Source organism: Melanostigma gelatinosum, assembly GCF_949748355.1.
Source record: "Melanostigma gelatinosum genome assembly, chromosome: 22".
Classification (NCBI taxonomy): Eukaryota; Metazoa; Chordata; class Actinopteri; order Perciformes; family Zoarcidae; genus Melanostigma; species Melanostigma gelatinosum.
In genome coordinates, this window is record NC_136655.1 from 6,519,261 (window position 1) to 6,533,364 (window position 14,104).

The 14,104-nt window shown below is 41.2% G+C and overlaps 1 protein-coding gene across 1 annotated transcript; it reads left to right on the forward strand.

The window, feature by feature from the left end:
• The first annotated feature begins 485 nt into the window (after positions 1-485).
• LOC306795883 (sodium- and chloride-dependent betaine transporter-like) lies at positions 486-13,292 on the forward strand. Its single transcript, XM_079294577.1, has 16 exons — positions 486-592; positions 886-1,089; positions 1,738-1,872; positions 2,162-2,302; positions 2,479-2,602; positions 3,643-3,696; positions 4,615-4,744; positions 5,778-5,912; positions 7,406-7,509; positions 7,606-7,730; positions 8,437-8,549; positions 8,623-8,760; positions 10,782-10,884; positions 11,348-11,448; positions 11,910-12,056; positions 12,204-13,292. Exons 2-16 carry the CDS (start codon positions 897-899, stop codon positions 12,369-12,371), a joined length of 1,911 nt encoding a protein of 636 aa, XP_079150703.1. The 5' UTR covers positions 486-592; positions 886-896; the 3' UTR covers positions 12,372-13,292.
• Positions 13,293-14,104: the final 812 nt, after the last annotated feature.

Here is a 14,104-nt window from a genome sequence, read left to right on the forward strand (position 1 = left end):
TCAATGCGTCAATATGATGTAACTCCTCCCCCTATACTCCAGAGTAAATGGTCCCTGATTCTGTCCTGTCAGGGTAAACATCTGCCCGGATACAGCACCAAAAATGATTTAATTAAGAATAAATTATTCATTGATTATTATAAAATGTAAGTTTGTACGTATATAAGCAGACGCCTGGTATGCTGTGCCTATGCATAGAAATATAACTATTGAAGAAAGATGAAACGGTGTGTTTAACATGTTTCAGCTTGCAACTCAGACACGTTTTTTAGGTTATAAGAACTAATTAGAACCAGACAACAGTGGAGGAATAGTTGAACGGATGCTTTCGATTAACTTTTTTTTTTCATGCATGAGGACTTTAGTGGGGCATGCCTATTTCACATTGTGGTGAGGGAGCGTCCACGAGGACAGCTTATTCTGAATGGGACGCAGTAATAGTGTGTGTGCGCGCGCGTGTGTGCGCGCGCGTGTGTGCGCGCGCGTGTCGTGTGTTCGTGTGGTGTCCATAAGGACACGCCTTCCTTTACAATAGAGATTTTCTTCAAACCGGTTAGTCAGTCTCGGGAAGCCACCCACTGCAAGCCCACGAGTGAGTTAGTTGCATGCATTCAAAACTCTTAAGAAGCTAGAAATATTTGCCTGAATACGTTTTTATGGTAGTTTTTGCAATCAAACAAGTTGGAAGAGTAATTTCTTGGAAGTTAATTGCATTGGGAGTTGGGTGATTTTGTCATTTGACAGAACCAGGAGAGAAGGTTTAATAGAGACTGCTGCGTGAGCTGTAGGGATAATTATGAAAACTACCAATTCGGGCCTCTGGGCGAGAGGTACAGACATGGTTTGCATTTCACCTGTGTTTATAATGTGTGTGCATTCATGCAGACGGAGAGACTATGACTAAGGAAACGGCCACAGGAACTCCTGCTGGAGTCCCGGGACCAGATGAAGTGGCGCCTCCTCAGGGTGGGGTTCAGCCGAGAGGGAAATGGGCCAACAACATGGAGTTCATACTCTCCATGGCTGGAGAAATCATTGGCCTCGGGAATGTTTGGCGTTTCCCTTATCTGTGCTATAAAAATGGAGGAGGTGAGGGACCAGGTTTTTGAGATATGGAGGGATTATTTGCTGGATGTAAGTAGATGGAAGCTGAAAATATGTGTGTGTGTGTGTGTGTGTGTGCGCGCACATGCATTTGAATACCTGAACACACGTGTATTTGCATGTTTGCATGTGTTAATGTATGCATGTTCAATGAAATGACAGACTACAGCGAGGAGGAGATGTCACACCAAAAGTCACTCACATCTGTCATTAAAAAACGTATTCTTCCTCATCTTACTGGCACACTGAATTCACGACAAAAATGGTTTCCATTGTTGTCCGCATTGTCAGAAAACATTTCATAATATCCCATTTTAGCTTCTGTATAGATAGATAGATAGATAGATAGATAGATAGATAGATAGATAGATAGATAGATACCAATCTCTAAGAAGGGTCCTTGACAATTTTCCCAAGTAACATGGAAAATAGTGTTAATCCCACTGTAAATTCTTTCATTACAATTAATCCCTTTCATCCCACTTAGCTAGTTACATAATCAACCTTTAATATGTGTTGGATTTGTGGCTGAATATGTATTTATTTGTCTGTGTGCAGCGTGCCAATATTTGTGGAAACGCTGCTTCACATCACACACGAGTGACTCTCTTTAAAGGTTATGTTTATTTGCAGGTGTCTTCTTCATCCCTTACTTTGTGTTCCTCTTCTTCTGTGGCATCCCTGTGTTCTTCCTGGAGACGGCGTTGGGCCAGTACACCAGTGAGGGCGGGGTGACCGCCTGGAGGAAGATATGCCCCATGTTCCAGGGTAAAGACAAGGCTCGGACAGATTGTTTGTAGAATTACTCAACAATGAGTCCGTTTTTCATCGTGCTTTCTTCATTCTTACTGGAAAAATACATTAAGATAAATACATTGTGTTGATTGTGGCCAGTACTGGTGATTTGATTTTTCACACCACATGAAATGCTTCCAAAGTGAAATAATGGGAAGAATTTAAGGAGAATATGTACGTACGTGAATATCTCAGTGTTTGCGACTGGGACACCAAACCAAACTTTGTGTGAAAGTGTGTGAAAAGTCATTTTGTCCTGCAGGTTTGGGGATTGCGGCCCAAGTGATTGTGGCCTATCTGAACATCTACTACATCGTGGTGTTGGCCTGGGCCATCTTCTACCTGTATAACTCCTTCAAAAGCCCGTTGCCCTGGTCCACATGTGACAACTGGTGGAACACCGGTGAGTCATGCTTTGTGGTGAATCGACGCTGGCTTGCTTAAACACGTCTGCATTTGATCATCAGTGTCGTTATTGCTTTCTTACAGACTTCACCGCAAGAAAATTTGACACATTTGAACACTTTGAAGCATGCAACAGCCAACTCACCCTCATCTTTCTTTCCTAACACCTCTTAGCGTTATGTCACAGTCACTCCAGCGCCTTTGGCAACCCAGATTTGTTTCAAGCTGGCTCAAACTGGTCGTTCCCAAACAACATCACCGTCACCGTACCTGACTACTCTCCCAATGACAATTACGAGTAAGTTGCATCTTTATTGTCAAGCTGTACCTGGTGAACGTTACATATTCTATTCGTGTTAATGTGGTGTTATGGAATATTTCTGGAAGAGTTTAGGTGAAGAAGTGAATTTTTTCAATCAAAGGAAGAATAAACAAGAGTTTGATGAGTGATCAAGGTTGTAATGTCAATTTATTGCCTGCAGGCAGAGAACAGATGCACAGCCACGTATTGCAGTGAACTGTGTAGACGCTCTGAACACACAGCTTCAACACACGATATTTATACATTCACAAACAGAAACAAGACAGTCAGAGGGGCAAAATGAGCTTCTCAGAGGACCCAAGCCCAAGTCACAAGCCCTTAGTTTGGCCCATTCACCAAGCTAACTATTGCTAAATTAAGGAGCATATTCAACTCGGCCGGGTGTACCGGTAAATAGCTGAATAGCTGCCATGTACAAATACACAGAAAAAGCAAGAATATGGCATTAGTATTGGCTTCTATAGATGTAGCAGCATTCGGACACACCCATGCTTTCATGTGTTCAGAGCTGGAGGTTCTTACATCTGTTTCTGTGGTAAAAAAGTACAATAATCAACTATTAATCGTTCCCTAGTGGTTGAAAAAAAGAAGTGGGGTTTTAAATGGCAGAAAAATGCCATATTGATATAGTAGACATGATGGGAGATTTACAAGAGTTAGATGGGAAGTTTGACACCACTCTCATACGGTAAATATGAAGCTGCAGCCAGCAGCCTGTTAGCTTAGCTTAGCATGAAGACTGTGAACAGTGAAACAGTTAGCTGGGCTCTGTCTGACGGTATCACAATCCCAAATCCATCACGTTTAAATAATAATCAAAAGCAGTCGTACAGTAACACCCCTTTGAACATTGTTGATATCGCTCCGATATCTGAGTGCTGCAGTTTAGAAAATGAAATGTGAGGACTTGACTATTCAAAGCTAAAAACAATGCAGAAGAATTGTTTAAAGTTATTATGCAATTTCAAATCACCTTCCTTACTTGCATTATGTTTTAAAAAATATGTTTCCTGCAGTACAACTGACACATACCCGATTGGCAGCAAGTCACCGGAAGAGGAGTTCTGGCAGTGAGAAACACACACACACACACACACACACACACACACACACACACACACACACACACACACACACACACACACACACACACACACACACACTCACACACACACATTGTCTTTTTAAAATGAGAAAGTCATTTCATCCTCCCCAGTGTGCATGTCTGGAACATTCCTCAGCAATAGCTTCCAGCTTGTTACCAAGAGGCCATCTTTACTGTCTGGGCATTAAGTGAACATGATGCTAATGATGAGCCATTATCGCTATCATCCTAAAATGGAAGGAGTCTCTGTCTGTATGTATAATTATCTACGTACTATGTCTGTTCTTTGATTTTCTCGGACAAATCCAATCGACGTCACACAAGGTGGGTGTTTTGCTGAGGCTCCAAGGAAGCACGGTGCAGAGTGTGAGGTAGTTTCGATGCGCAAGCAGCAACACAATCGCCCCGTTTCCAAACAGGCACTGCACCATTGATACTACTTTGCAGACATTTTGGAACACGGCTGCTGCTCTTCACATGATAATCTCCTGATTTGTTGGGGGGATATTGGGAAATCACTCAGCTACAAACTGCGCTGCATGATGAGAACAATATGTGCTCTGTGACCTGCAACTTCTACAATAAAACCCGAAGCCATCCAAAATAAACCATGACAGTTGTCCACATCTGTATTTATTCATTGAGCTGCTTCGTCCTTTTTTGCTGTATTTGAAATTATTCCCACTCAAGTGGACACACGAAAGGGAAATATAGCGTTGGATGCGTTGATGGGGCACTAGTAGCGAGCTGTGTTTATCTGCAGTGGGAGAAGGCTTATGAAATAAGGAACAAAGTGGTTTCAATTGCACATCTGTACAGCCATCAGTCTGCGTGTTATTTGCAGAGGATGCAGTTTGACGTCTGCGTTTTCGCTTCCCCACAGACACCGTGTGTTAAGGATGACAACTGACATGTCCCTGGGTAACGTAAACTGGGATCTGGCTTTCTGTCTGCTGCTTGCCTGGATTGCTTGTTACTTCTGCATCTTTAAGGGAATCAAATTGACAGGAAAGGCGAGTACTACCTTTGAACCCATACACAGTACTGTCCCTGATATGAAGTTGCATACACATGGCTTCTCTAGCTCATCTCCCCTTCTTTCAATCTACCTTCACACCTAGTATGTGATTGGTATGGATGTAAATCAATGGGTGATTGATTTCTATCTGGAGTCATCAATGCATACAAAGTTTTCATTTAGAATTAAATTAAGATGCTTGCATGTACTGGACATTATGTGGAAGACAAAAGCTAGGGCATGCAGGTATTTAACATATTTGAACACACACACACACACACACTAAATCTTGTCCTCTTATAGACTTCAGAGGAAACACAAGATGGATTCCCCTTCTTGAGTCTTCTTTATGACAACAATCAGTAAAACCTCTCAGTCCACAGTTAGTTTGGATGCACTGTAAACATATGCTTGAATTGCTCTTCTTCTATTGGTCAGCTGACACAGTATGCATACTTATTGCCCCAGTTGTTGATACAGGTGTCTTTGAAATAAACTCTGGAGCTTGTAACAATAAAACGTACTTGCAGTTAACACAAATATTCGCAAAATCAATCAAGAGTGACATCTGAAAGATTTTAACTTTATTGCTCTCTGGAGTGTTTTAGCATCTTTCAGCTCCTTGTTTTGGTTCGATGTTGTCGATTAACTCTGATAAACCTGTTGTAACTTGTCCAGCACCAAACGGCAGGCAGGCAACTTTTGTGGCGCTGAGGGCCAGGAATGGGTCTCATGAGTTGCTGGAGACCAAAAACAGAGCTGAAAGAGAGAGAATACTGGACAAGATCATAACAAAAAAAGTGTTTTTAATGTTGCTTCACGTCCGCTTGATGTGTAAAAAGGTAGCGCACGGGGAGGTTTGCCCTCAAAGCTTGTATATCAAATTGATAAGATAGTAATAAGTTAGTGTTTCGTGTCAGTGTGCTTGTTTCTGTTGTCCCAAAAAAAAACCTTTATGCAGGGTAAATGAAAAGAGTGAGTGTACGTATACAAACTACCTTTTTGTTGTATGTGTTTTGTGTTTTCAGGTCGTGTACGTCACTGCTACAGTCCCCTACCTGATGCTGTTCATCCTCTTCATCCGAGGAGTGACCCTCCCAGGAGCCGGGGAGGGACTTCGATATTACCTCAAACCTGACTTAAGAAAGCTCTCTGATCCACATGTGAGTACTCTAACAGGAGGAATGTTATCTCCTCCCCCTTTCTTTTTGCCTTCAATCGGTTTCCAGTTTCCGGTCCCAAGACCGTCTTTACAAGTCTTAACAAGAAAAGCAAACCAGGATCCCTTTTCAGTGACAAATTTGTCAAAGAAAGCTTCCCCCTTGAGTATACAGTAACATCATCACACAGGAGTTAAAACAATCTCAATCTCACACTATGAAGGCATATTTACCTTCATAAAAAGTCAATTTAACTATTTTTAACCTGAAACTCCATCATTGCGAACTTCTGATTTATTTTACATAAGATAAGGATTACGTTCTCACAGCAGAGCTGTCATTCACTCAGCATAATGATGTGCTTTCTAAACTGAAAAGGAACAAAAAAAAGAAGTGAGTTCTGGATGCCATGCTCATGCACAATGACAGCCTCTGTTTCTGCCAACAACGAGGAATTAAGAAAAGAACTCTTTCTCCCACAAAAGACATCATCGCCCCTCTTACTTCCCCTCACCCTGCTTCCTCTCTATCTCCGTCTTCCTCGTTACAGTTCAGAGCAGCGCTTCAGGGGTCAAATGTAATAACCAGAGGGTTAACCCTCAGACACCCCCTTGTCTTTGAGGACTCTCTCAACCATTGTGGGAATCTTAGAATGCAATCGTGGAAGGAAAGCACAGGGAAAAACTGTGAGAAAGTAATTTGGCGTAATGTCAAAAGGAGGTGAAAGCAGTTACGTGTCAGAAAGCAGAGGTATGCACTCCCACATGCTCTTAAAAGCCGAGCCAGAAAACAGTTCTGTTTCTAATAAGTCCTGCTTCGGCATGCAGATGTTTCTGCTCGAACCGCAGAGGAAATCGTAAACAAGTTCTGGTCCGCATCTGGGGGCCTGTTTGGACTGTGTCTCCTTTTGTTCATGTGTGTGTGAATCTGTATTCAGAACCGCCAAATAAAACGCATGTTTCTAAAGACACAACAGTTTCCTCCTTGTCTGGTGTCCGGTTCACTGACCCACTGATAAGTCTGTCCCACTGTGGGGGCCGGAGAAGGGGCCCATGGGAACATGGCCAGCTCTGTCTTTAACTGGACGAGACTCGCAGTGCTGTTGTGCCTCTAATGTGAACCAGATGCTGTCAGAACGAGGGCCCGCGGAGACATTCGTGTCAACAAACCCGCCCACGCCAACCGGAATGGACATAGATATGGCGCACACTCACTCTCACAGTTGTAAATGCAGGGACAGAAACAAAAAGGAATTTTCTACGTAACGTACATTTCAACACACAATCACAGAAATTGCCAAATAATTAATACTGGCATAAAGCAAAGCTGTTTGTTGTTGTGCAGTTGTGGTTATTTGTTTTGACCTGGCAAATGACTTTGTTATTGCTCTGTAAGGAAAAAAGTTGATGGAAAGCATATATCCGGGTTATTTTAACAATGTCAGCATTCCAGGTCCCTCTCAAATGTTTCAAAAGTCAATCTCTTACCCGCTCTAGGTGTGGCATGATGCAGGGACTCAGGTGTTCTTTTCCTTCGCCGTGTGTCAGGGAGTACTGACCGCTCTGGGGAGCTACAACAAATACAACAGTAACTGCTTCAGGTCGGTGTCCTCACAACGCAGCGCATGGTCACATTTACGGGTTTTACATTCATGTGCTCCTTCACAGTGCCAGCTTTTGTTCTTGGTGTGTTGTAGGGATTGCTTGGCACTATGCTGCCTGAACAGTGCCACCAGTATCTTCGCTGGTTTTGTTGTGTTCTCAGTGCTGGGATTCATGGCTCATGACATGGGCCGATCGATGGAAGAAGTTGTTTCTGCCGGTGAGTTCTTTCCTCCCTTTTCAGCATCTGCATCTTTCATTTCACTGCTGGCTTTGACAGTTGTTGTATTTCTTTGTCATGCATTGTTGGGCTGCAATAACTAACTATCTTTGAATCATCAAATCTTCATATTTGAGAAGATAGAAACAACAAATGTTTGGCCTTTTTGCTTTATTGTTCGATCATGAAAATAGTTGTCCATTCATTTTCTGACAATCGACGAATTGTTGCAGCTGTATTGCATCGTGGCTCTACAGTAATTCTGGCAGTGGCAGCAATAATCAACAATGTCCACAAGATGGCATTTTAAGTTGACACACAGTTGAAAGATTTTTACTTTGATGGGATCGGGACCCCCTCGAAGGGTCACAGGAAAAATGTGAGGGCTCACAAGATGATTGAAGGGATAAGAACAAATATTTCTCTTCCACGGAATCATGTTGATTTAATTTAGGCTTAAAGGAACAGTGTGTAGGATTTTGAGGGAGCCACTAAATCCTACAGACTGGTCCTTTAACTGTTCTCAACTAAGTTATAGCCTTAGTAACTGTCCATACTAAGGCCATAACTTTTGATGAGAGGTTCAGAAGTCATCGTAAGGGGTCACAAGCCAGGCGGGTTTGGAACTAACGTGTTAAAAGACTTGGTGTTGAAGATTGCAGTACGCTCTCATGTGTTGATTGATGTATTCATGTGCTTTCTACAGGTCCTGGTCTGGTGTTTTTGGCGTATCCAAGGGCTCTGTCGTTACTGCCCGGCTCATCCTTCTGGGCTGTGCTCTTCTTCCTCACGATCCTCTTCCTGGGCCTGGACAGTCAGGTATTGTATGGAACGAAGCGTTTCAGCAGCATGTCATACTCCCTTCTGAGCCAATTTGTTTCCTTCCCCACAGTTTGTGTGTGTGGAGAGCATGGCCACAGCCCTCACAGACCTGTTCCCACGTCACCTGAGGAGGCCTCGCGGCAGAGAGGTGCTGACCCTGGTCATAGCCGTTGTCTGTTTTCTATTGGGGCTGCCGCTCATCACACAGGTAAGCAGCAGAGAGACTTGTGATGATGAGATACTTCTTTATTTAGCACGATAATGCACGATAATCAGGTATTTTTTGTAGTTGTTTAATACTTTAATTCATGACCAAATACCTATAAATTAGCAGCTATATCTTCTAATTGGCAAATATTAGCATGCTAGCATTCTAAACTAATACAACACATATGGTAAGCATAACTGCTAAACATTGTGATGGAAGATTTCTATGTTAAGCGGGAGAAGAGAGAGTTGTTCACAAATCAATAACAAAGTCTTCAAAAGATTCAAAGTTGTCTTTGTCCATTTATTTTGCTTGCAAGGGAAGAGTGCGCCACAGATACTCATTCAGCCCACATGACTCCCATGCAGGAAGTGGTATCTGGTTCATGCAGGTAGCTCAACTGTGAGCAGAGATGTGCAAAAATACATCAAAATGTATTTTGATACAAAATACCCCTCAAATAAATGTATTCAAATAAAATACAAAATACTGGTGCCAGAAAATGTAACAAAATACAATACATGTATTTTGTATTTAAAATACAGGAAATACTTTTTTCTGGATTTTCCGTTTTCTCACAATTTGGTATAGCAGAGCATTCAGGGTTGGGCTATATGATGTACACAAAGCTCTGGTGAAGCCCACAGAAAGGAAGAACAGTCACAGACATGTTGTCCACCTGGCCAACTGTAGAATGTATGAAATAATAAAAACTAAGAATACTTTCATAATATGCCTTTTAAATAAAATTAATTGAATATTTAATGTTTTTTTTGTTTTTTTAAACAAATTGACATCTACTGTCATAGCCTGGCTAACTGTGAACTATATTATCTGCCAGTAATTGATATGGCATGATGACATTCACATTGAGAAGATACAGCATAACTTGTAATACAGTGCAAGATTAGATGGTCAGACGTCTCTTGATAAGGTTATCATGAACATACAAGCTTCCAATCTTCCTCTTCCTACAGGTAGCTACTCCACTGATACGTTAACTTGCTAAACACTGGCTATGCACTAGCCTAGACAGCATGCTAGCGTCATTAGCATGTTAGCATCGCTAGCTTGATATTATAACCATCACCATGTATATACAATAGGCTATGTAGCCAGAACCAGACATACATTATACATCAAGCTAGTTGACATCTGTCACACTCAGATAAAATATTTACCTTGACAGACAATCCGTTGAACTTGAAGATCTGAACTCGTGAACTGTTTTTTGATTCGTGGAGAAAGTATTTTGAGTATTTTAAATACAAAATGACTCCACTCTAAAGTATTTTGTTACAAATTACGTTCGATTTTTATCGGCCCGATCAAATACAAATGACAAAATACTCAAAAGTAATTGAAATACGTATTTCAAATACAAGTAATAGAAATACTGCCCATCTCTGACTGTGAGTCGGTTGTGGTTTTTATGTTCCTTTTTCAAACGACCCTTCCAAGAATGTGACCATGTCTTCAGTCAAGAAAACATGTCTTTATTTGTTGACATCTGTGTCTTGCAGGGCCTGTTTCTACTTCTCCATTATACTGAGATGTCATACTGTTCTTTAAAAACATTCCATGATGCTAATACATATTTTACCATTACAACATGAGCATGCTATCATTTAGCTCAAAGCTTTTGCACAGCCTCATACAACTGTTAGTATGGCTGTAATAAACTCTTAGTGTCGTTAATGAACTAACTAACTCGAACAAAGCATAACCTTGCAGTTTTCTTTATTATCAATATTCAAAAAGTGGGCATAAGGCAATAGGGAATTGTGAAGTGTTGATCGAATATACACTATATGCTACACTTAATATCCTATGTACACCAGTAATTAAAGGGTTTGATTTCATGATGTATGACACATATGGGAATGTCGTGCTCTGGTATGTGGGTCACTGACTCACAGGAAATTGGTAACGATGAAGTCCCCGGACAGTCAGCAAAAAAAACCACAGCTTGTCCGTTTTAATGTTTTTTTTCCTGCATGTGTATTGTGCTCATGTTTCAGGGAGGGATTGTCCTCTTCCAGCTCATTGACAGCTACGGTGTCAGTGGAATCAGTCTCCTCTTTATCGCCTGTTGTGAGTGCGTTGTCATTGGCTGGGTGTATGGTAAGTCGTGCCATTGGCCGTAATGCCCACACTACATGATTCATATGATGCAACAGTGAACCGCTGCTGGGCTGTTCGTCAAAACACACATTATTTACTCACTTCAAAATATTTCTGAAGCCCTAAATATCTGAAGCCTTTTGCTTATTTCAAGAGACTGAAGGCGTATTCCTCAGTGCTTTCACAAACATCCTGACCGTGTTTGTGTATATATACAGTAATCAATTTCTGTGACTCTGTAAAAGTGCATTTCCTTCCTACTGTATCATTTTTGTAGCCGTGTCTACTTTCCTTGAATCTTAGGTTCTCTTCACTACTGGTCAAACAAACGAACATTATATCGTCGACAAAAAAAATACCACAAAGCTTAGGCTTCAACATCTCATTGGGTTTTTAGTTTCCTGTGAAAAACCTTTTTATGCCCCTTTGATTGACTAACACCTCCCCGTCTATGACTTTGCAGGTGCGGACCGTTTCTATGACAACATTGAGGACATGATCGGGTACAAACCGTTCCCCTTGCTGAAGTACTGCTGGTTGTTCATCACGCCGCTCATCTGCGGGGTGAGATACATCATATGTTTTCATATGTATTCATGAATTTCTACCTTCAGAACACAGATCTTTAGCTGCCTCTCGTCTTCGTTTTCTTCTTGTCCCCCCCCCCCCTCTCTCCTGGCCTTTCTGTCTTTCTGTCGAGACTGCAGATTATTCCTGAACATGTTGACATATCTGTTTTTAAAAACACACCTTGCTGCGTGATCGGTACAGGATCAGAAAGTACAGCAGACATGTTCATTCTTAACGGGAATCAGTAGTCAGATAACGGAGCATATTGGTGGTTTTGTATATTTAAGCAGCACATATCGCATACAATTAAAGATACATAACTTCAAATTCAATTTAGAGAGAATTTGATTTCATGGCCGCTTTCATGCCACTTCTTTCTATTGGTTATGATTTGTTTCTCTAGCTCAACAAAGCCCACCATTACACTTGTTTTACAGCTACTTCTTGTCCCCTAGGTCACACTACTGTTTGAACTGGTGAACTCACACCGTATCGTCGTGTACGGTTATCAAATCGGCAACTGGGGCATCGTCTTGGGCTCGCTCCTTATCCTCGCTCCACTGATGTGTGTCCCAGTATTCATTGTCGTCACCCTGGTAAAGGTGGGTGAATTTGAAAGCAGCATTTGGTCAATTTCAAATATAATTTCTTTTTTTTTCTTCTCAGATCTTAATTTTTATGCTGTGGTAGGTGCTTAACTATGTTTCATAACATTATGTTTTAATTGCATTTCCCCTCCTAAAAATCAGAATCCCAAAAACATGACTACACCATCGAGTGATCTGCGTCAGGCTCAACCACACAAGCCAATTCTCAAACTGTGTGAATGCGTCGTCTTCAAGGCACAGGTGCAGTCAAAGAGACATGTGGCGGAAAACAAAGAGGATCTGATGATGGGGGAACCCAGCGTGGTTTAACGGCAGCACGTTATGGTGCATAGATGTCCTCATTGATTGGTACAAATCTGTGACAACAATTTTATAATTGTGTGCAAACATTTATAAGTGTTTACACATTTCATGAGTATTCAGGGACAATTATATTTGTTTACGTTGTGTTTTGTTTTTCTTGCTACATTAGCCTTTACCTTTTTAATTTCTTTTAATAATGAAAAGTCCCATGCAATGTACATTTTTATAAACACCTATAATCCATGTAATGTGTCTTAAAAAAAGTATTTCACCGACAAAGCCTTTCACTCCTATAATACTCACAATGGCCAGTTAAAAATATATATCGTTGCAGCAGAACCAGAGATATCCTCTTTTTTTTATTCCAATCATTCTTCACCCTCATTAAAACCGCCGACAGTTCGGCCAGAGATTTGGATGAGATATGCTAGTAACGGCTAATGTAGCTTTGAGCTGCTAGCCTCAAATTGAGATGAGGAGCGGCCTACAGAGCTCTGATTAGCTCACTTCTTTCCAACAGATTATTTTAAATTTTTTAACCTGTAGTCTTCAGACCCAACCGACATTGCCAAGTGACATACATCACTTGAGGAAATTCATCAGAAGGCTTTTAAACAACTTTGTTCACAGACAAAGTCGTACTCCCAAAGACCCTTTAACAGACTTAAACGATGGATCGCCCCTTAAAAACATGCATCTGGAGTTATTACCATGTTATACCCGCAGTTTGTCATCAAATGTATAATGCAGTCAAAACTGTTACATCCTACAATGTTGATCCTAATCAATGCAAAATCTGATTATGCGTTGCTGAATTTGTTGTTTTACTGCAATGGTGCTAGGTTCACCTTTATTTTCATGGTATATGTTACAATAGTGATGAACCTCATTAATCTCATTAAACATATCCCTATGTTGAATATCCTGGTGCCGTGTGCCGCTTGTCATTCTGTACGTATCGATTTCTGACCAGTGAGGATAAACATGCAATACAAGTTCAGGATGATCAGCTCGTCGGGTCAGCGGACAAATCCCACGCTTTCTTTTTATGTCGCAAGAAAACGATAATATTACACAAGTCTGTGTGTCTTTCGACCTTATTCCTGTCATACATGCTTAAAATTCAATAACTCGTGGATGTGTGTACGTGTGATTTTACCGTATGTGTAATTGGTGAACATGAACATGCTCAATTATAACGGCAAGTTCAGTCAACTGTGTGATCCAAACCGGCATTCAATTAACAGAGAATTCCGGTCAGTAGCCTCCCACCTCTACTCACCCCCTGACGACAGCGAGCGACCTTTAGTCGTTCGCTGATCCAAAAATTGGATCAACTCAAAACCTGTTTGAAACAGAGAGAGAAAGGCAAAGCAGGAAAACATGAAATAATGTCCAAGAGGGAAAGAAGGAAATATAAAGGAAAGAGAAGGGGAAGAAAGAGACGAAGATGGAAATATGTAGTTGTAATTTGTTCTTGTCAATATTCCAATTTATCAAACTTCAAGCATTCGACGTGTGGAACATTTCCTACTCAATACATGTCGGTGAATGACATGTTTCCGACATGCATGATTCTGTGTTGCATTCATAGCCATCGAGCCTATCCCACATGTCACCAGCAACGTGTAATGAAGCTTTTACTTGTTTGCTGCACTCAGCAACAATTCCCAACGGAGGCAAGAGGTGAGAACATGTCTTTCAGTCAACTGCATAGTCCAAACGAACGAACATGAAGT